This window comes from Elgaria multicarinata, chromosome 14 (assembly GCF_023053635.1).
Source record: "Elgaria multicarinata webbii isolate HBS135686 ecotype San Diego chromosome 14, rElgMul1.1.pri, whole genome shotgun sequence".
In the NCBI taxonomy this organism is placed as follows: domain Eukaryota; kingdom Metazoa; phylum Chordata; class Lepidosauria; order Squamata; family Anguidae; genus Elgaria; species Elgaria multicarinata.
In genome coordinates this window covers 28,897,017-28,918,986 of record NC_086184.1, presented here as the reverse complement: position 1 = coordinate 28,918,986, position 21,970 = coordinate 28,897,017, and the positions used below count along the sequence as shown (strand labels likewise).

The window sequence follows — 21,970 nt, the reverse complement described above, 5'->3', positions numbered from 1 at the left end:
CTGCCAGTAATGAAGCCATAGGAGACACACTTCAACCTTTCCAGATGGAAAAAAAAATACACAAGAGCCAGGAAAGCATCAAACAATTGGTAATCAGATTGAGGGGGGGGGGGGAGGCAATGGAGCCATCTGGGGAACGCCAGAGGGCTGGATTGGGACCCCAGGAGGGCCAGGTTTGGCCCCAAGCCTGAAGTTTTTCACTCCTGCCCTAAATAAAGGGCTAGAAAAGATGGGCAAAATCCATCGTAATTTGTACTTAGAGTAGACCTATTGAATAAATGGAACTTGAGTTGGTAAAAGGTTAAGCATTTTGAGCTAAACACTGTGGCTTGGCATGTCGTGTGAACCACTCCTAACCACGGTGGCTACATAACTATGGTTTAAACATGCTCACTAATAATTTGCTGCAAAAGCGTTAGCAGCCAAACCATGGCTTAGTGTGTTGTCTGAACAGGCCCGCTAGGCTCACTCTGTGTGGGGCTTACATTGGATTCCCCCCCACCCCCGGTGTGGATGGTTTGATCTGAACAGAATTTCTTACCCTATTCTTAACATGCCCGCCGGTTTCCTCAGGGTCCTAAACAGATCCTCAGCATTGCTCACCATCATGCCGTTATTAGTTGATCTAAGAACAATGATTAGACAGACCCTAAGTAACCAGAGTAGAATTTCATGTCAACCAGGATAGAAAAGAGATTTTGACAGAGGTAACAAAAACTCACGTGAAATCGCTCAGGGTGAGGCATTTCCCCAGCTCTGAGGTCAACTGCTCCAGATGTTTTGCTTGGAAGCTGCATTGCTTTAGTCTAGTAGAAAAGAAGGAACAAACTATGTTACATCCTTCTGGGCAGATCAACAACCTGCAGTGATTAGCTGGTAGCTCTTTATAACACAATGGCTTTGCAGAGATCCCCTGGAAGACTTGGATGTCCTCTGCATGAGGTGGAGCCACTAACTTTCCCAAAATCGGAGTCCTCTACTCTGTACCTCACAAGCTGTATCCAGGGATGGGAAAGTAAGTGACCAGCCTTGAGTTTGCTGGACAGCATAGACCGGGATGTTATAGTGGAACCTGGGCTCACAAGGCTGACGCAACAGGACTTTTTCATCAGCAGGGTTGATGACATCATCTGCCACCCCCCTCAGACTTCCCGTTCATCTAAACTTCACTGCAATCCTCACAGGAGCAGGTGCCGGTGGGGAGGCATGGAATGGATTTCCCCCCAAAACAATATATCGTGGTGAGCTAATCCCGTTGGAATGCAAAGTATTTGGGGGAGGCTGGGTCTTGAATGAACAATTAAGGCCCACTGGCTTTGCAAAAGACCTGCCCCTGCTGGAGCTGAAAACCGCTATATCTGCTTTGTTGATACGGCTCAACAATGCTGCCTGCATTTTGGGACACTCCTGGGGGGGCATGGCTTGACAGGGGAGCGGGTGCAGAATCACACTCAACTAATTACCTCAGGATCTTTTGAGGTTTAGCTTCACTCACTAATGTGATAAGCAGCATTTCCTCAGAGTACAAACTGGAAGAGAAGGACACACAGCTGTATTGAAAGATACCTCGTTGTACACCTGAATTTTAGAATGTATATTTTCTGCTGGTCATAGTTCCTCCCTCTCTTTTTCCTTTTACTAAAACCTATCCAGGATGAGCTAAAGAACGCGAAATACATTTTTTTCCTAAAATTTTGGAGATTTACACACCACCCTTCAACAAAATCGCCTGGGTAGGTTACGAAATTCCAAAATACAATAAAACAGACTAAAAGCAAACTCTGGCCAGATCTACCTCTTTATTCCACGAATGTGGAATAAAAAGCAGTATATAATACTATGAACGCAATATATGGAATGTTGATTGTGCCCCAGCAGTTATCAGTGCACTTCAATACCGCTATAATGCAGTAGTGTAGATCTAGCCTAAGACAGCAATCCTATGAGCCCCCTTCCAGATGGTGTCTGAGGGGCTATAGGAGGCCAAGGATTCTTGCCCCCGCCCCAAGCCATAGACACAGCTAGAACCTCGTAGGGCGAAATCCAGGCGTCAGTTTCCTCTCACCCCACCCTCCTAGACACTGCAGAAATCTCCATGGCAGCGCCTCTCTCAAGGTCTGAGCTCCAATTCTGGGAAGAGGATAGAGAGGGCACATCGGTGGATGGGCCGTGGGTGGAGAGGCTGTGGATCTGCCGTCAACAGAGTTAGACAGGTTCAGAGGTCCTTCTAAGTTAAAATGCATTTTGCAAGGAACCACTCCTGCCGTTCCTCCCGCCCTGCCAGGCTCTTGGGGTGACTCTGACAACCGTGAGCCGCTGCCTCAAAAACAACAAAACTACCCAAGACAAAATAGGTAACAATGAGCCATTTCATTGGCTTTCATATTTGGCTTTCCTATTTCAAACCCAGACGTTGAACCTCCATCGCTTGACTTCAAAGTTTCAAATTGCAGACACCCAAGTTTCCAAAAGTACTATTCCATGTCTAAATTGCTTCAAAGGGGGGGGGGGGGGCAGGAGAAAAATAAATTACTACAAGCAATTGTACCTTACGTGAATTTCAGCTACGTTTTGGTATGTGGCAAGGACACGGATGAGATGGAGCACGCCCTCTTGTGAGATCCTGTTCTGGCTGATTCTACACAAAAGAAGACAACAAATGCAGAAGGTCTGCGCGTGGTTTACGATGCCGTGTGTTTTCTGGGTGATTTTTCCAAATAAATGCAAGGCAATGGTGGAGTTAATGTGAACAAAAAGAACCACAACAGGCGACCACCAAAGAAATAAAGTTAAACCAGTAAAGTAATTGTTCAAATTTCAAATTTGTACATATTAAACCAGTCAATACATTGAATTAGGATCCCATTAGTAATGAGAGTAATATGTAATCAAAAACAATTCACAATTCACATACATAACAGTATATCCAGGCCCGATTCAAAGTGCTGGTATTGACATTTAAAGCCCTAAACGGTTTGGGGCCAGGTTATTTGAAGGAACGCCTCCTCCCATATGTATCTGCCCGGACCCTAAGGTCATCCTCAGGGGCCCTTCTCCATGAACCCCTGCCAAAGGAAGTGAGGCAGGGGGCTAACAGGAAGAGCAGGGCCTTCTCTGCTGTGGCACCCCGGCTGTGGAATGAGCTCCCCAGAGAGGTCCGCCTGGCGCCTACACTGTACTGCTTTCGTCGCCAGCTGAAAACCTTTTTATTCTCTCAGTATTTTAACACTTCATTTTAACTTAAATTTAAATTTTACTGTTCTAACTCTGTATTTTAATCTAATATCAGTTTTGCTGTGTGGTTTTATCCCGGTTGTGCTTTTTATACTGTATTTTGTAATTGTGCTTTTAACCTGTTGGTTGTTTTATTATGGTTTTAACTTTTGTGAACCGCCCAGAGAGCTTCGGCTATTGGGTGGTATAAAAATGTAATAAATAAATAAATAAATCTAGACCAAATCAATCAAAGTAATTAAACATTTTTTTAAAGACCACATTAACAAAGTTCATGATATTCTTTGTTTCGAAGATTTCTTTTTCAAAATGTTGGTCTTAATAAACCCAAAGCGTTGGTCTTAGTCATCTGTAAAAGATAACATTTCCAAAATAAACAAATTTGGTTAGAGCTTTTCCACAGTACCTTATCTCATTCATTTACTTGGCCTCGTTCCCAAGGTAAGGACACCGAAATTATTTTGTTAGGTAAGTTTATCAATAATAATTTGGTGGTCACCTGTTGTGGTTGATTTTCCCCCCATTCGGGCACCTTCTCCCTCCTTAGGGCTAAGATGCATGCAACTGAATTTTACTGTGCTCAAATTATTACTTGGGAATCTTTCCCCAACTTCAGTCAATATACAATATCATGATTTTTCACAGTTATGCTTTCCCTAGATTAAATGCCACGATAAAGTCCACCAGGCTAGCAAGGAACAGGGATGGGCTTCTTTTTTCTTTTTTCATGAAAAGTCATGTGTATTTCCATGCATATTTTTCCAAATGTATGCATAAGTTGTATGCATTTTTAAAAAAATATGCATTCTTCTCCTATTGATTAAAGTGTGTTTGTACACATTTCCAAAAGTACACTCCCCCCCCCATTTATTTGGTGAGTTCCATTACAAGCTAAAAAATGTAGGGATATCAACTGCAGACTGTGTTTGGGTCCATGTTCAGCTCGAGGAGGTGTGAACTGAGTAAATTCTGATCAAAACCAAACTGAAACCAATTTCTCATAAATCCCTGGGGAAAAAACAGAGGGACTGTTCTTCCAGGGGCAGATACCAGAAAATAGGGACTGCTGGAGCATATAAGATGATTGCGTGATGTTATAGATTGCAACTCCCCACATGCTGGATGGTCACTGGATACCAGCTGCAATGAATGCTAACCGGAAGAAAACTTGGAAGCAAAGAAAGCTCTCAGAGTCTAGAGCAGGGATGAGGAACTTTCAGACTATGGGACAATTGTGGCCCACCAGCCCAGCTCATCTGGTCTGTGGAACCTTGTGTGAGGCCCCTCTCCCTCCCAAAGACTCACCCTTCAGAAGCATTGCTCCTCCATCACCTTCCCACCTGCATGGGAAGATGCCAGAGCTTACCCTTGAAATGGTTTTAAAATATTATTTGTATAGTGAAAGTTCATTCCAATTGCCAGAAAGTACTGGCAAAGCAGGTGAGATGTTCTGAGAACTTTGTCAATGGTTGCCAGGGAGAAGGTGGGGTAAGGAAAGTCAGCTGCTGGACCATGTGTGTGTGTGGCTGGTAATGGTGGAGGGAGGATGAAGAGCCATTGCCATAAGGAATTTGGGGAATGGTGCATCCTTAATCTCATAGCTGACCCTCTTGGATGTAGGACTGCAGCCACTTACTTCAGTTGGCAGGGAACTTGGGTCTTGGGCAAATGTTCTAAGAGGCACCTCAGCCCTTCATTGCCAAGATGGTTTCCAGAAAGACTGTAAAGAAATGCAACCAATAAAATCCCACTGCATCAGTGTGTATATCAAACACCTCCACATCCCAATACATTTCTACGGTAAGTCAAAATTACTGACCCAGCAATGCCTGGAACAGTTTGGAAAACAATATTCAACCCAATACGATAGCCTTCCCCAATCTGGTGCCTTCCAGATGTGTTGGACTACAACTCCCATAATCCCCCAGCCAGCTGGTTGGCTCAGAGATTATGGGAGTTGTAGTCCAGGACATCTAGAGGGCACCAGGTTGGGGGAAGCTGCAATACAAGCTCCTGGCCGTAGACATGATTTCTTTATTTGTATTCATTTACAAAATTGATTAGTTGCCTTTCTACCAAGGAAATGTACATAAATAAAACAGAAAAACAGCTCTAATTCAATAATAATAATAATAATAATAATAATAATAATAATAATAATAATATCATTATTAAGAAAACCCGCCAGTCAACCCAAAAAGGTCTGAGAATGATTACGTTTTTAAAAGTCTTCAGTTGGTTCTGAAATGACTTCAGGATAGGTGCCTACTGCATAGTAATCTTCCCTGGTGAGAGTTTTCTATAATAGGGGAGTCACCTCTGAGAAGTCCAGTTGTTGACATGTTTTGGCTGGCCTTGCTGACCAAGCAAAAAACGGCTGTCTCCAGGACTCCCCTGCCCCAGAGGCAGGGACTTACCTTGGGCTATGCCTCCAAAACACAGTTGAAGTCAGAGGAAATAACCTGCTTTTCTCTCCTACGCTTGGAGAGGGGGGAGGGGGATTCTCCCCAATGTGACAACTAGCCCCTGCTCAGAGCTAAAGGGGGCAGAAGGAGGTGGGAGGGTGCTGTTGCACTAGGTCCTGCTTTGTGGGTCCCTGGTCGACAGTTGGTCGGCCACTGTGTGAACAGAGTGCTGGACTAGATGGACCTTCAGTCTGATCCAGCATCAGGGCTCTTCTTGTGTTCTTCTGTTCTTAAGCAGGGTTAACATCAAGGGAAGGCGTGGCTGGGCACCTGCCAAGAGCCCACAGCCCAGGAGGGGCCTGCTGAGAAAAAGTCCCCAGAACCTGCTCTATCTTTTCCCCATTGCAACCTGCTTGGTTCACTTTCCTCTCGCTCTGGCTCAGATAATGGTGGTGGTGAAAAGGAGGAGCAGGAGATGCCGCGGCCTCCTGGCTCAGTGGCTCTGTGACTGTCGAGCAAAGCAAGTGGGAGCAAGAAGAGCTGTGCCCCAGCGGCCTTGCAAAATTCTCCACCCTATTTATGGGTAGAGAAATTGGGGGACAATTTCACCGAATTTCTCCAGGGGGAGGAGAAATTCTCTGACAATTACTCACAGGTAGGCATCACCATGGGCAAGGGCTATAGGACACTTTCTTCCTTCCTTCCTTCCTTTTTTCCTAAGGGCTTTGGGTTGTTTTTTTTTGCACTGCTATTTGCAAGGGGCAATAGCACCAACTGTGTTGGCAGCCTGGCCCCCATTTTGCATCCTCCACAATGCCCCATTTACCTGGCATCACTCCGTGACACTGAGGGGAAAGAATGCAGCCATCACAAAAAAATATGGTGAAGAAAATATGGAGCAATTTCTGAAAAGTGTCCGTTTATTTCTAAAGGGTAAGAAAAGAAAAATCTCAGGAATTTTCTGAGAGTTTTCTTCCCTTAGCCTCATGTGGCGGTAAAGCAGCAGTTTCTGCAGCTGAAACTCTCCCCACGGCCTGAATTCGACCCCAGCGGAAGCTGGTTTCAGGCAGCCGGCTCGGGTCGACTCAGCCTTCCATCCTCTTGAGGTCGGTAAAGTGAGTACCCAGCTAGCTGGGGGAAAAGTAATAACGGCCGGGGAAGGAAACGGCAAACCATCCCGCTATAAGGCCTGCCAAGAAAACGTCAACGAAATCTGGCATCCCTCCAAGAGTCAGTAATGACTCAGTGCTTGCACAAGAGGTTCCTTTCCTTCCTTCCTTCTTTCTTCCCTCATGAAAGGGGCTTCCATTTTTCTGCCTCATTCTCAAAGCATTTTATAATTTATTTTGAATGTGTCTTGGCGGTGTTTTTAATCTTAACTAATCCCTGGCAGGTGGCTGAGGGTACTTGTCTGTATTTTTATTTCTATTTCTATTGCTCTATGTTTTCCCAGGCTGCCTGAACTTCCTGATCTGAAAAGACCCAAAGGGAGGAATAAATTCATGAGGTCTTCCCCTGGGCGAGAAGCCAAGGAGGCTACAGGCTGTCAGAGAGATGATTGAAAGCTAAAAGACAGGACACTCACACACACTCCTCAGACACCTCATAAGTAAGGGAAGCACAAGAACCCTGAACCAAACCCATGAGAATTTCTCCGAAATTTCTTCTGCTTTGAATTTCTTTCCGAAACCAATTTCTTTTATATCAAACTGAATGAGAACGGTCAACATTTTCGGCACAGCACTCGTAGCAATGATGAGGGAAAGGATGAGGAGTAAGAGCAGCTGATGACAATGGCGGTGAGAAAGTAGACTCACTGGGAGGGAATCTACACGTCGTACTGAAGGCGCACGGAAGCTCCTTCAGTGCGACCCGAAACCGCGTGTGTAGATCCTGCCCTGGAAGAGGTGCAGGAAGAGGCGGAGAAAGAGGCAGCTGGGGAATCCGGCCGCGTCCTTGCTGCTGCCGCCGCCCACCACCACCTCCCCGCCAGCCTCCTGCTGCCGGCGAAAGAGCCTCTGCTGACCCCGGCTACTCACAGTGAGGAGGGAAGAAGCCGGGATGGGTGCCAGCAGCAGGAGGCCGGCGGGGAGGTGGTGGGCGGCGGCGGCAAGGACGCGGCTGGATACCCCAGCCGCCTCCTTCTCCGCCTCTTCCTGCGCCTCTTCCAGCAGGATCTACACACGAGCTTTCGGGTCGCACTGAAAGAGCTTGCGTGCGCCTTCAGTACGACGTGTAGATTCCCTCTGGGTCCAAAGGCCCTCCAAAGCCTGGAGATGGCGCTTGCTTTGGCTCTGCCCTCACCAGGCACTCAAGAGCATTCATCAGGGCTAACAGTATGCCATATCTATTATTTTCCCTCTTACTGTATTATTTTAGTACATTATTATGCTACAGCTCTTTTGTTTAAGTTAACAAACCATAAAACGTTTGTATTATTTACAAAAAAGAAAGGAAGGAAGAAAATTAAAACAGTGCACCATTAACAGCATTTTCCAGGTAGGAGCCCTGCTCCATCCCAGCTGATGTTTCTCAGGATGGTAGCGACTGTAGCGACCCCCACTTACTCCAGTTCTGCAAGATGGCCACACTTCTCAAGAATGGCACAGAGTTCTTGGATATCATCCTGAGCAATGCCACAACCTGTTAGCCTGTTTGAGGGCAGACAAATAAGAACATCAGCAGCAGAAGGTTTTTGGGTTTTTTAATAAAGAAAATGATAAACTGACGATGTGCATTGTATTCGTATCTTAGCCTCCCCACCCACCCCAAGAGCATGGAAATGTCTCATTTTATTTCTCCAGTTCTCTCATAGAAACTGTGGTTCAGTTGGGTTTGGACATCAAAGCTGAAGGACAGGGCCCCTGCGACCCACAGCTTCCCCCGACCATCCAGAAAGCAGTAGTTTATGGGATAGTGGCAAACAGATCTCGGGTCAGCACCTGGGCTGGCATTGAGATGTCAGGGCTGCTCACTGAAACATCTTTTCTATCTTCGTATTGTTAAAAACATTTTATAGTTATGGGGAGGTCAGTCAGGCATTAATTTTCATAGAATCATAGAATAGTAGAGTTGGAAGGGGCCTATAAGGCCATCGACTCCATTTCTTTATTTCTAATCTGCCCAATAACTAATGTTCTCTGGGGAGATTAGAAGAAGATAAAAAACTAAAAACAGCATTTTAAAATAGTTAAAATATAAAATACAACACAATTGTTTAAAAGAATAAAATTAAATACAATGCAAAACAATAAACAGCAAAGAAATCGATAAAACAACCATAATAATCTAGAACTAGGTCTATAAAATGCCTGGGGGAAAAGAAAGGTCTTTGCCTCGCATCAAAAAGTTAACCACGTAGGTGTAATTGAGGTGCCACCACTGAGAATGCCCTTTTTCTTGCAGCCACCTGCCTAGCTTTCATTGGTTGGGGAAGCAGACGTGGGCCTCTGACGAAGACCCCAGCATCCAAGCGGATAGATGCAGGAGGAGACATGCCTTTAGATACTGTCGTGCCAAGCCATTTAAGAGTTTGAACTGGGCTCCGAAATGGACTGGAAACCAGTGCAGCTGACGAAGCACTGGCATCACATGGTTGAATCAGCCAGTCCCAGCTAGTAAACCAACAGCTCTATTTTGTCTTAACTAAAGTTTCTGAACTGTCTTCAAAGGCAGCCCCACATATGACGCATCACACCAATCCAACTGGGCGGTTACCAGAGTGTGGGTCACTGTCACCAGGCTATCTCTTTCCATATAGGGTGATGGCTAGCATATCATCCTAAACTGATAAAAGGCATTCCTAGACACCAATGGTCATGGCTAGACGGGGCGATATCTCAGGGATCATCCAGGATCATTCCTGTACGTCCACATGATGCACAGGGCACGCCGGGAGCAGGGAGGGACTATCCCTCCCTTGGCCCAGGACATCGCCCTATCCTTTCATTCCAATTTTCCCTGCGTCCATCTAAAGCCAAGTCTTACATATGGACATCTAGACTGAAGTAATACATACGACTACTTAAAACCCCCTAAGATAATTAAGCCATGTGTCTAAAATTACCTAGCTGAACTACTACATGGAAAATGCCATCATACTTTGTCATTACAAAGGGGGAAATATTTTGCATGGGTTGATTAAGCCCTGGGCGGGATGTATTCCATCATCTGGACAGTTGTCGGTCCAATCTGCCTGCGTCCCTGCATTTTTAAAGCATGCTAGCTATTTTCAGCCCATTTGTAGGAAACAAAATGGCAATGACGTAAAGAGTAATTACTTTGCACATACCTGCAGTATATTTCTTGACTTTCTTGACTTTCCACAAAATGCAAAAACGCACTTTCACTTGATCTAGAATCACACAAGGGAAGAACTTCACTTTAACATTCCCAGTTTTGAGTTCTCATGCTGGTGTGGACAATTATCCCAAACCTGCTTTGTGTCCGATTCTACCCAAATTTCTTTTTGTTGGGGGAGATGGGATTTATTATTTATTTATTTATTTATTACATTTCTATACCGCCCAATAGCCGAAGCTCTCTGGGCCGTTCACAAAAATTAAAATCATAGTAAGACAATCAACAGGTTAAAAGCACAAATACACAATACAATATAAAAAGCACAACCAGAATAAAAACCACGCAGCAAAATTGATATAAAATTAAAATACAGAGTTAAAACAGTAAAATTTAAATTTAAGTTAAAATTAAGTGTTAAAATACTGAGAGAATAAAAAGGTCTTCAGCTGGCGACGAAAGGAGTACAGTGTAGGCGCCATGCGGAACTCTCTGGGGAGCTCATTCCACAACCGGGGTGCCACAGCAGAGAAAGCCCTCCTCCTAGTAGCCACCTGCCTCACTTCCTTTGGCAGGGGCTCACGGAGAAGGGCCCCTGTAGATGATCTTAAGGTCCAGGTAGGTACATATGGGAGGAGGTGTTCCTTCAAATAACCTGGCCCCAAACCGTTTAGGGCTTTAAATGTCAATACCAGCACTTTGAATCGGGCCCGGACCTGGACTGGCAGCCAATGAAGTTGTAAAAGGACTGGTGTAATATGATCTCGCCGGCCAGTCCCTGTTAGTAAACGGGCTGCCCTGTTTTGTACCAGCTGAAGCTTCCGGACCGTTTTCAAAGGCAGCCCCACGTATAACGCATTGCAGTAATCCAAGCGAGAGGTTATTAGAGCATGGATAACTGTAGCTAGGCTATCTCTGTCCAGATAAGGGCATAGTTGGTATATCAACCTAAGCTGATAAAAGGTGCTCTTTGCCACTGAGTTCACCTGTGCCTCTGACAGTTCTGGATCCAAGAGCACCCCCAAACTGCGGACCCGATCCTTTAGGGAGAGTGCAACCCCGTCCAGGACAGGGCAAACATCACCTCGCCGGACAGATGAACCACCCGCTAACAGTACCTCCGTCTTGTCTGGATTGAGTCTCAGTTTGTTAGCCCTTATCCAGTCCATTACCGTGCCCAGGCACTGGTTCAGAACAGTCACTGCCTCACCTGGGTTTGATTAAAAGGAAAGGTAGAGCTGGGTATCATCCGCATATTGATGACACCTCAGTCCACATCTCCGGATAACCTCCCCTAGCGGCTTCATGTATATGTTAAACAGCATAGGGGATAAGATAGAGCCCTGCGGAACCCCATGGCTTAGGAGCCACGGCACAGAGCAATAATCCCCCAGCACCACCTTCTGGAATCGGCCATCCAAGTAGGAGCGGAACCACTGCAATGCAGTACCTCCAACTCCCAGCTCAGACAACCTATCCAGAAGGATACCATGGTTGATGGTATCGAAGGCCGCTGAGAGGTCCAGGAGAACCAACAGGGTTGCACTCCCCCTGTCTCTCCCGACAGAGGTCATCCCACAGGGCGACCAAGGCAGTTTCCGTTCCAAAACCAGGCCTGAAACCCGATTGAAATGGATCTAGATAATCCGGTTCATTCAAGAGTGCCTGGGATGTCCTTGGTGGCTTGATACACAAACTCTATCATCCAAATATGTATCCCATAGAAAGCAAAGAAGACTGAGGGGGAACACGATAGCACTTTTCAAATGCCTAAAGGATTGTCACACAGCTGCAGCCTTTTCTCTATCGTCCATGATATGAAATAACAGGCTTAAGTTACAGAAGGCAGAGTTGGCTGAACATTATGGTCAGATCAGTCAGCCCATGGAGTGAACTGCCTAGGGAATTGGTGCACTCTCTGACACCGGAGGGATTCAAGCAGAGATTTGACAGCCATCAATCAGGGAAGCTTAAAACTTCCCTGGCCCCTTCCAGCTCTATAAAGGAAAACATTTCAAAGCACACTGTGTATCCAAATTATTATTATAATTATTATTATTATTTGTATCCCGCCTTTTGCCCAATTTATGCTTTCATTTCCTAAAGACAAAGATGTCTGGGCAACTCAGTGGAGTATCCGTGGATAACTGAGATGGTGGCAAGAAGAAGAAGAGGAAGAAGAAGAAGAGGAAAAATAAAGAAAGAAGAAGGAAGGAAGGAAGGAAGGAAGGAAGGAAGGAGAAGGAAGAGGAAGGAGGAGGGAAGATGAAGAAGAAAAAAGAAAAAGAAAGAAAGGAACAGGTTTTGCGCATCTTTGTTTATAAGCACACCAGAATGAATTGCAGCAGAGAGGATAGGACCAGAACTAGTGGACAGAAATAGCAGGGGAGCTAAACATTAGGAAAAGTATTTAATGGTAAGAGCAGTTGAACAGTGGAGCAGACTGCTTCGGTGGTGGGGGAGGGGGAGCTCTCTTTTGCTGAAGGACTTTAAGCATAGGCTGGATGGCCATATGTCAGGGTTGCTGCCATTGCAAGATTCCTACACTGAGCAAGAGATCAGGTGACCTCCAAAATCCCTTCCACCTCATTGATAGCAAATGCTATTTTGGGCTGCAGCAAATGCTATTTTGGGCTGCCTTAATAGAAGTATAGCTTCCAAATCACGTGAGGTCCTGGTTCCTCTCTATTCGGCCCTGGTTAGGCCTCATCTAGAGTATTGCGTCCAGTTCTGGGCTCCACAATTCAAGAAGGACACAGACAAGCTGGAGCATGTTCAGAGGATGGCAACCAGGATGATCAGGGGTCTGGAAACAAAGCCCTATGAAGAGAGACTGAAAGAACTGGGCATGTTTAGCCGGGAGACATGATAGCACTCTTCAAATACTTAAAAGGTTGTCACACAGAGTTGGGCCAGGATCTCTTCTCGATCCTCCCAGAGTGCAGGACACGGAATAACGGGCTCAAGATAAAGGAAGCCAGATTCCAGCTGGACATCAGGAAAAACTTCCTAACTGTTAGAGCAGTGCGACAATGGAATCAGTTACCTAGGGAGGTTGTGGGCTCTCCCACACTAGAGGCCTTCAAGAGGCAGCTGGACAACCCTCTGTCAGGGATGCTTTAGGGTGGATTCCTGCATTGAGCAGGGGGTTGGACTCGATAGCCTTGTAGGCCCCTTCCAACTCTGCTATTCTATGATTCTATGATTATGGGACTTCTACACTCAGAATTGCCACACATGTCAAGGCTCCATACTTTTGACTCTCAGTGAAGAAAGGGAAGGTAGGGTAAATGAGGCCATAGGTTCCCCCCATGTCACAATATGCCTGGGCCCACCCCCACCCCAGCCAGTTCTCTAATGGACCTTTAAGCTCTTACCTGACTTCCACTTCACAGATTCTCTTGCAGAGGTTAAATGAGTTGGCCAGCAAGCGAACGCCGTTTGGTGAAAATGTGTTCTCACTGATCCTGCAGGAAGGGGTGGGGGCAAGGGAAGCAGAAATGTCAAAATGTTTTTAGGAAACCGGTCAGTTTGGGCTTGGCGATGGATCAGAACTGGCAACGGATCAGCTGTAAATAAGGATCAGTGTTGGTTCATTAGCAAGCCCAGCACAAATAATGTAGTTCTTTGGGGGAGGAGAAGGCATGATACATGTCAAGATGTGTCTAAGAGGTACTTCAATGTAACCTGGGAGCCTTTGCAATTGTAGCTTGAGCCAGGAAGTGGAAAGTTGCAATGGCCATCCGTTAGAGAGCACCCCCCAAAATGGGTTGTCCTGAACACACACATGCACACTATGTAAAATTGGGTGGTGTGAACAAACCCACGAGGGTTGAACCTCTTTAGGGCTGAATTCCATTTCAGAGAAGCTTATGGGGGGGGGGGGGCATTTTCCAGTGGTGGCCGGAGCGGGGACAAAATACAAAACCTACTCGTTTAGTAAAGATCTCTTACTTCGAGTAGCTGAGCCTTAGGGGAGGGGAGAGGGGGATGGTACAAAAGCTGGAAACCACCAAACAGAGAAAGGGATTGGGGCCAAGGGAAGGGGTTTGGCCCTCTGGGGAACCCTGGAAGTCCAGATTAGGAACCCCAGAGGGCCGGACAGGGAGGGCTGGATTCAGCCCCCAGGCCTGAGGTTCTGCACACCTGCCATATGAGGAAATCTGTGGTTTGCGGGGTTATAAAATGTAGCAGCAGACAGGGACAGCAGACAAAACCACAATCAAATGAGTTCGGATTCTGCATCAGACCGTCTTTTCTTCAGTCACACAGATTCTACAAACTTGCGGACCAACTATTTTACATTCCAGAATGTTACGCAGATAGTTATAGAAAAATACATAAAATCATCATCATCATCATCATCATCCAGCCCAAAATGCACATTTCCCCTATATGCTAAAACATGAAAATGTGCATTTGGGGGGGATTTGTGAATTTATGCAAATGCAAATTTGTGCGAATTCTGGGGGAAAAAATTGATTCCATCAATGAGCAGACGATGGAATGAAAGCCATTTGACAATCTGGAAAATGTAGATGGAGCAGGTTTCGCAAAATCCGTACACCCCTGGCAGCAGACTTGGGCAGCGCAGTGTCTATTGCTTAGCTTTTTATGAAGGTTGGCTTCTTTCAAGACTGTCACATTAATCAAAAGTTGGGAACCATTGGGCTGACCCAAGGCCTAGTTTGCCAAGCCCACTGAGGAGTCTCGGGGCTCTCTTCAGACCCAAGGAAAAAGCAATGTTTCCTGCTTGAGAGAACCTACCAGTGTTTCCAACCTTATCTTTGATTCTCTTCCTGCTCCAGTCTCTCCATGGCAGGCCCTGCTCCATTGTCCTGCCTTGCTCGCTCTGCATTCCCTCCCTCGTGTTTTTGCCTTCTAGTACTTTCTATAGTCCATCAAGGACAATTACCACATCTGGACGTGTCATCATGTTGGAAAAAGCCACCTATATTCTTGGCTTGTCTCTGAGAAAATGAATGCATTTCCGGAAGTTGCATTTTGTTAGTCTGCTGCAGTAAAAACATCAAAGAGTCTTGTGGCTGTTGATCTTTTCAGGGGGGAATCCACACGTCGTACTGAGACCGCTTCTAAGCGACCCCAGTGCGGCCCCAAAGCGATCGTGTAACTTGTCTGGAGAAGAGATGAGAAAGAGGCGTCCTTGCCGCCGCCACCCACAGACCTCCTCGCCGGCTGGGACGGAGAGCTCGGGGGAAGAAGGCGGGTTGGAGAGCTTCTTCCGCTCTCCACTCTGCCTTCTTCTGCTGAGCTCTCCAAGCCGGCTGGCGAGGAGGGAGTTGGGTGGCGGCGGCAAGGACGCTTCTTCCTCGTCTCTTTTACAGACAAGTTACACGATCGTTTTCGGGGTGCACTGGGGGTGGATGGAAGCGCCCTGAGAACGACGTGCGGATCCCCCCCAGGAGACACAAGCATCTTTGCTGTGTCGCCAACCCCTTTTGCATGTTGTGTTCTCTTCCAGCCACCCTTGTTATCGTTGGTATTTGCATTGTGTGGAGTTCCCAGCCCCCAAATCCATGTAGTTGAGCAAGTAATTGCAATTTGCAAATGATCAGAATTGCATCTTAATGCTGTTCAGTGATCGGATGAGATCCGAGAACCCCAACTGTGTTGGGGAAGGTTTATTGTGCTGAATCAACCCTCAAAGTGTGTGGACTTCAACTCCTCCTAGCTCCAGAAAATCACACATGAACTACTGTTGCAGCCTTAAAAGGCATCTGTCAAATAAACCTGTGAAGGAGCTTTATACAATCAAGCCATTGATCAGCATCACTCAGGGTTATCTATTCTGACCAGCCACAGGTCTCCCTAACCCTATCAAAAAGACAGATGCCCAGACTCACCTTAAAAGCTTCAGGCTATTGAGACAGGGCAGGAACTTTAGCAGATACTCAACACCTTCATCAGTCAGCCAGGTCCCAGATAAGCTGCAAAACCGGGGAGGAAAGTTTGAAACACGGGAAGGAGAGAGGTCGACCATTTATTGCGAGGAAAAGTCTGGAAGGTTCCAAAGCTATTGAAATGGCTTGGAGCAGGTTGGAGAACAGGCCCAGTTTGCACACAATGACAACCCAGATGTTTGTTTTGTAAAACCATGGGTTGTTTTAAACAATAGTGGGAAAAGGCAGGGAAAGCACCCCGAAAAGGCTATGAGGAAAAGAGGCGACCAGCTCTGGTGCTATGAAATGTCAAAAGAGGTTTCTTTATTTTTCTTATCCGAAATACAAAAAATGTTGGGTGTGGGGGGGAATTAAAGCAAACTTGTACAATGTTTAATGTTTCGGATCTGGGGATCCTTCGTCAGGAGCTGTACAACGAAACGAATGGCTTTTTAAAGTAATTATAAATTTGAAACCTTACAGATATTTTTTTTAAAAAAGACCGCAGTCATGTTCATTCTGTCTCCGTCAGTGGTCAAAGAAACCTCTTTTGACATTTCAGAGCACCAGAGCTGGTCGCCTCTTTTTCTCATAGCCTTGTTGTAAACAAGCCAGTGTGCTAGTTCGCCCATCTCTGGCTTGTCAGGGGAGAGACAAGACGGAGTTCCAGGTTTGGACGGCATGTTAAACAACCTAGGGACGGAAGCACCCCTGGGTTGTTCGGCCACTCCCACTGGCAGTAGGAGCTATCAAGCTGCATGAACCAACACACTGGCTTGTAGGGATGTATGAGTGATTCGTTTGGGTTGCTTTAGACCAGAATTTGTATTAAAACACTGGGGCATCTTTAGGAGTTTGGATTTGTCCCCAATTCAGATCAGGACCGCTGCACACCAGGAGAGGAGGATTAAACGTTTCGCAACACAGACTTTTTTCCTTCTTTAACCCCCCACATCAGGAGAGGGGGTGGGATTTCAGGAAGCAGATGGACGTGGTGGGAAGGTTTCAGCCCACCCTCCCGGTGCATTATAGCTCTGATCCAAATCAGAGCCACGTGCGCTTATAAGTAAAAAAAAACAACGCAAGTGAAAGTCTCTACTACATGCTTTGCAATTAAAGTAATGTGTAGATTGACTTATTGTGCTAATTTGATCATGTGAACTGGGCCTCAGGCTCTGTCCCATTGACTTTAAATGAGTGGGATGGTTTGGTTCTCTCTGGGGGGATCTGCACGTCGCTCCCAGAGCGCTTCTATGCGACCCCAGTGAACCCCGAAAACGATAGTCTGACTTCCCTGTAAAAGCAACGAGGAAGAGCTGTCCATGCCGCCGGCGGCGGCGAGGAGAGCTCTCCGCCGGTGAGGAGAGCTCGGCAAAAGAAGGCGGGGTGAAGAGCGGAAGAAGCTCTCCACCCCGCCTTCTTTTGCTGAGCTCTCCTCAGCGGCTCTTCCTCGTTTCTTTTACAGGGAAGTCAGACTATCGTTTTCGGGGTGCACTGGGGTCGCATAGAAGCGCTCTGGGAGCGACATGCGGATCCCCCCTCTCTCTCCCTCCCTCCCTCCCTCTCTCTCTCTCACACAGACACACACACACACCACTTACGTGATCTCTGTCAACCCAGAACATGTGGTTAGAATCCCAAAGAGTCGGTCCACATCTTCTGGGCCCACCGGGCAATCCCTAAGACTGAAACACAGAACCAGTTCAGCACTCCAAAGATTTTAGACCAATGTTAATTCTGCTTCAATTCTACATGATGGGTATATTGGAGAAGGGAACTAGATAAATGGCAGGTTTGGGCCAGGGGAGTGAGGTTCAATACCCTTTCCCAGGAGTGAAGGCAGATGATATTGCTCTCACTGTGATTGGCTTCCAAAGGCTGCTAGGTCATCACATAGGAATGTTCCGAAGCCAAACAGAGAGAGGGCAAAACTTCCTCCCCTCACTCTAGAGACTTAGAGAAGGAGAAAATGGCGGCCACCAGCCACTGGAAGTCCCAGAAGCACTGTTGCATCATGGTTAAGTTCACTGCCAGTTTTGCCCCTTTTCACTCCACCCACCAAATAGCTGAAATGACCCTCCACTTCGGAGGAGGAAAAAAATGACCCTTTCAATTTCATGCCCTTCAAATGGAATGGAAAACCTGGAGTTGGGGGGGGGGGGATGGGGGAGGCATAGCGCCTACACTGTACTCCTTTCGTCGCCAGCTGAAGACCTTTTTATTCTCTCAGTATTTTAACACTTAACTTTAACTTAAATTTAAATTTTATTGTTCTAACTTTGTGTTTTAATCCTATATCAATTTTGCTGCGTGGTTTTATCCTGGTTGTGCTTTTTATACTGTATTTTTTGTATTTGTGCTTTTAACCTGTTGGTTGTTTTATTACGGTTTTAATTTTTGTGAACCGCCCAGAGAGCTTCAGCTATTGGGTGGTATAAAAATGTAATAAATAAATAAATAAATAAATTTCATCTCAGCCCTAAGCAGGACCAACACTGCAAGCTTCTGCAAGAATATCAGAACTTAAAATGACTGAACAGCTGGAATTTAATTTGCAACTCTTTTGAGATTCCCAAGCAGAGAGTAAAATGGAAACGTACCAAAAACTGCGGCCCTGGGTGGCATGATCCAGCACCTCCCCTTCATGTTCCCTGGCCAGGCTATGTTTTCGGAGAAAAAGAAAACCCACCGGGTTAGTCTACTTGAGGACACACTTGGATTATGCTTCTGCTACCTCATCCTTTGAACTGGAGATGCAGGAGGCCCTTGGAGAGCTCCTTCAGAGTTCTGACTGAAACCCAGAGCGGATTTACCGCCCCACTGACATCAGAGCCACCAGCCTCCACTGGGACCTTGGCTAGCCTGCCTGCAAAGCAGGTGCTGTTCTACTGAGCTGTGGTCCCTCCACCCTGAGATGCATCAAGAGGAATAATCTTTACCTGATTCTTTCCCCAAAGGTTAAGTGAACGCGCTGGGTTCTTCCCAAACTGGAATGAGAAAGAGGACACAAACCGTGTGCAGATGCAGGAATTCTAGCATGAGCCCACCCGCCTCCCTGCAAGACACGCCTTTCTGTTGGCTGACTGCACTGGTAAGGTAAAGCCCATTTATTAACATACCCTAATTGCATCGATTCCATACGTTCCAAGGTGGAGAAGAAGCGGGCCAAGCAAAAGACCCCATCCAAGGACATGTGGTTACCATCCAGTCTTGAAGCAGAGAAAGCAACAAAGACTTCATTACCAGGAGCACAGTTAGTTACTCATTACTACATGAGAACAAAACTGGATTTGTTTGTGGGGACTTCCTTGGAGTTGCTTAGGGTGGCCATATATCCTAGGTAATATATCCTAGGTAATATCAGTTACCTAGGGAGGTTGTGGGCTCTCCCACACTAGAGGCCTTCAAGAGGCAGCTGGACAACCATCTGTCAGGGATGCTTTAGGGTGGATTCCTGCATTGAGCAGGGGGTTGGACTCGATGGCCTTGTAGGCCCCTTCCAACTCTGCTATTCTATGATTCTATGATTCTTTTACACCTGGCACCTGGAAAGCAGACTAAACAGGTGTGCCACAGTCTTCTGCACTATGGGGAAATGGACTGTATTTCTATTTAATTGATAGTCGTTATTTCTAAATTTGCATCTCTACATATAAATGAGCACCTGCAAATTTTATGCAAATTGGCAACGCGTTCCCTCTCTTATGGTGATTCGTAAGTGACCGTTCTAGACTTGTTCCAGCTGTAGAGCTCGCTGCCACCAGATGTGGCTACAACCAATAGAAAAGCCGTCACTTTGTAATGTGATCCGACTTGCTTAAGTCTTGCTCCACTTATATTTGTGTCTCAGTTCCACAGAGGGAATATGGGGGTGAAGGAAGGCCGGGCTGAGTTGGCCTCAAGGAAAAAAATTCTCAGGAAGGGGGGGGGGAGAGAGAGAGAGAGAGAGAGAGAGTCCTAGCCAAGTAAGAAATTAACACCACTTGTATCAATTAAAGATTTCTGAGGTGTTCTGCCCAAAAATCCTGGATTTGCACCAGGAGGCCTAGTACTCACTGAGGCGGTCAGTCATTGCCTGGACAGCCTGGAGGTAGGGATTCACATGACTGAATGCTCCTCCATATACACACATACATACACAAACACAAGGAATTCCTCCACCTGGGGGGGGGATCTACACTACTGCTTTAAAGCACTTTATAACAGTTTTGACAACTGCTGGGGCCCAGGACACACTACATATACAGATTTCAAAACGTTTTCAAAGTGCTTTAAAGCGCTTTAAAAGCAATAGTGTAGATCCCCCCCTGACTAAAAGCTAGGGAGAAGGGTTATAAGCCTAGACTTCTCCTTTATGCTCTTGTTTTCTACCTGCAGGGAATTCTAAGTGCACGACACCCCCACCTACAGTCGGAAATGGTACAGTCTAGATGCTAGTCAACTACCTTGCTGAGGAACAGGCCAGGAGAACCCCGTTTAAATAGGTCATTAAACAAATACACAAGCAGGACAACTTTCACTTACGTTAAAGAATGTAACCCTTTAAGTTCTGGAAGTAGTTCTGCCACCTTCAAAACACCCAGGTCACCCAGAAAATTATTTGACAAGCTATATTAAAAAAATGATATTATTATTATTATTATTATTATTATTATTATTATTATTATTATTATTATTATTCATAAACAACCACTTGATATTTATACATGTTATGGCTTCATTGCCTGGATAAATTAAGTGATGTATTCTTTTCATCATCCTTGGTTCTTAGTAGAGAATATGGTAGAGGACATTCATCATACTCTGATGAATGTCTGCGGACCTAACGATAGAGTGACCCTATGAAAAGGCGTACAGGGCTCCTGTATCTTTAACAGTTGTATGGAAAAGGGAATTTCAGCAGGTGTCATTTGTATATATGGGGAACCTGGTGAAATTCCCTCTTCGTCACAACAGTTAAAGCTGCAGGTGCCCTGCCCTCTTTTAAATCTGGTCACTCTAGTATAGCTCCTGCAGCTTTAACTGTCGTGATGAAGAGGGAATTTCACCAGGTTCTCCATATATACAAATGACACCTGCTGAAATTCCCTTGTCTATACAACTGTTAAAGATACAGGAGCCCTGTCCTCCTTTTCATAGGGTCACCCTACCTAACGAGGAATTATCTATGCATGTCCCAAAAATGGGGAAAGATATACATATTTCCGGTCATGTGTTTACATGGGAATATCAATGTTCGTCAAAGCCTGGACATTCACGGTAATGTTTATTTACAACAACAACAACAAAACGTACTCCAACTCAGATACACCACGGCACATTCTCAGGGACAAGCACAAGTACATCAGTTCTTCACCATGGAGATTATTGTCTGCCAAGCTAGAGAAGAAGGTAAATAATAAACGTGTTTAGAATAGCACATAATATCAGGTGGTATATTGGTAGCATTCAGAAGTGCAGGTGCTCATCATGACAGTTCCCACAGCCACGCCGCTTCAAGCCATGCCTCCCAAAATGCAGGCAGCTCTGTTGATCCATCTCTCTGGGTATTGCATATATGTGTGTATGTTGTTGCATTACAGCAAGGAGAGCTCACAACAATATTTTGTTGCTGGTAAATTCCATTCCCCACCCCGCCAGTTACTGTAGGGATTGCAGCTAAACTCAGAGGGAACAGGTGAAGCCTGAGGGGGGTGGCAGATGATTTTGGGCTGCATTAATAGAAGTATAGCTTCCAAATCACAGGAGGTACTGGTTCCTCTCTATTCGGCCCTGGTTAGGCCTCATCTAGAGTATTGCGTCCAGTTCTGGGCTCCACAATTCAAGAAGGACGCAGACAAGCTGGAGCGTGTTCAGAGGAGGGCAACCAGGATGATCAGAGGTCTAGAAACAAAGCCCTGTGAAGAGAGACTGAAAGAACTGGGCATGTTTAGCCTGGAGAAGAGAAGATTGAGGGGAGGCATGAGAGCACTCTTCAAATACTTAAAAGGTAGTCACACAAAGGAGGGCCAGGATCTCTTCTCGATCCTCCCAGAGTGCAGGACACGGAATAATGGGCTCAAATTACAGGAAGCCAGATTTCAGCTGGACATCAGGAAAAACTTCCTGACTGTTAGAGCAGTACGACAATGG

At 45.9% G+C, this 21,970-nt stretch overlaps 1 protein-coding gene across 5 annotated transcripts in view; it reads right to left on the bottom strand.

Annotated features, from left to right (window-relative positions):
- Positions 1–21,970, bottom strand: part of LOC134408854 (protein NLRC5-like) — a 72,943-nt gene that overhangs the window by 29,450 nt on the left and 21,523 nt on the right. For 3 of the 5 annotated variants that reach the window (XM_063141347.1, XM_063141345.1, XM_063141350.1), the window contains exons 13-27: positions 21,134–21,217; positions 20,363–20,446; positions 18,958–19,047; positions 18,778–18,825; positions 18,439–18,498; positions 17,440–17,523; positions 15,803–15,886; positions 13,316–13,405; positions 9,931–9,993; positions 8,207–8,290; positions 4,871–4,954; positions 2,549–2,638; positions 1,464–1,529; positions 723–806; positions 542–625 (exon numbers count right to left, since the gene is read on the bottom strand). In XM_063141347.1, coding sequence (XP_062997417.1) covers positions 542–625; positions 723–806; positions 1,464–1,529; positions 2,549–2,638; positions 4,871–4,954; positions 8,207–8,290; positions 9,931–9,993; positions 13,316–13,405; positions 15,803–15,886; positions 17,440–17,523; positions 18,439–18,498; positions 18,778–18,825; positions 18,958–19,047; positions 20,363–20,446; positions 21,134–21,217 — 1,179 coding nt within the window. The remainder of the gene's footprint in view (positions 1–541; positions 626–722; positions 807–1,463; positions 1,530–2,548; positions 2,639–4,870; positions 4,955–8,206; positions 8,291–9,930; positions 9,994–13,315; positions 13,406–15,802; positions 15,887–17,439; positions 17,524–18,438; positions 18,499–18,777; positions 18,826–18,957; positions 19,048–20,362; positions 20,447–21,133; positions 21,218–21,970) is intronic. The other 2 variants (XM_063141346.1, XM_063141349.1) reach the window with 2 other exon arrangements.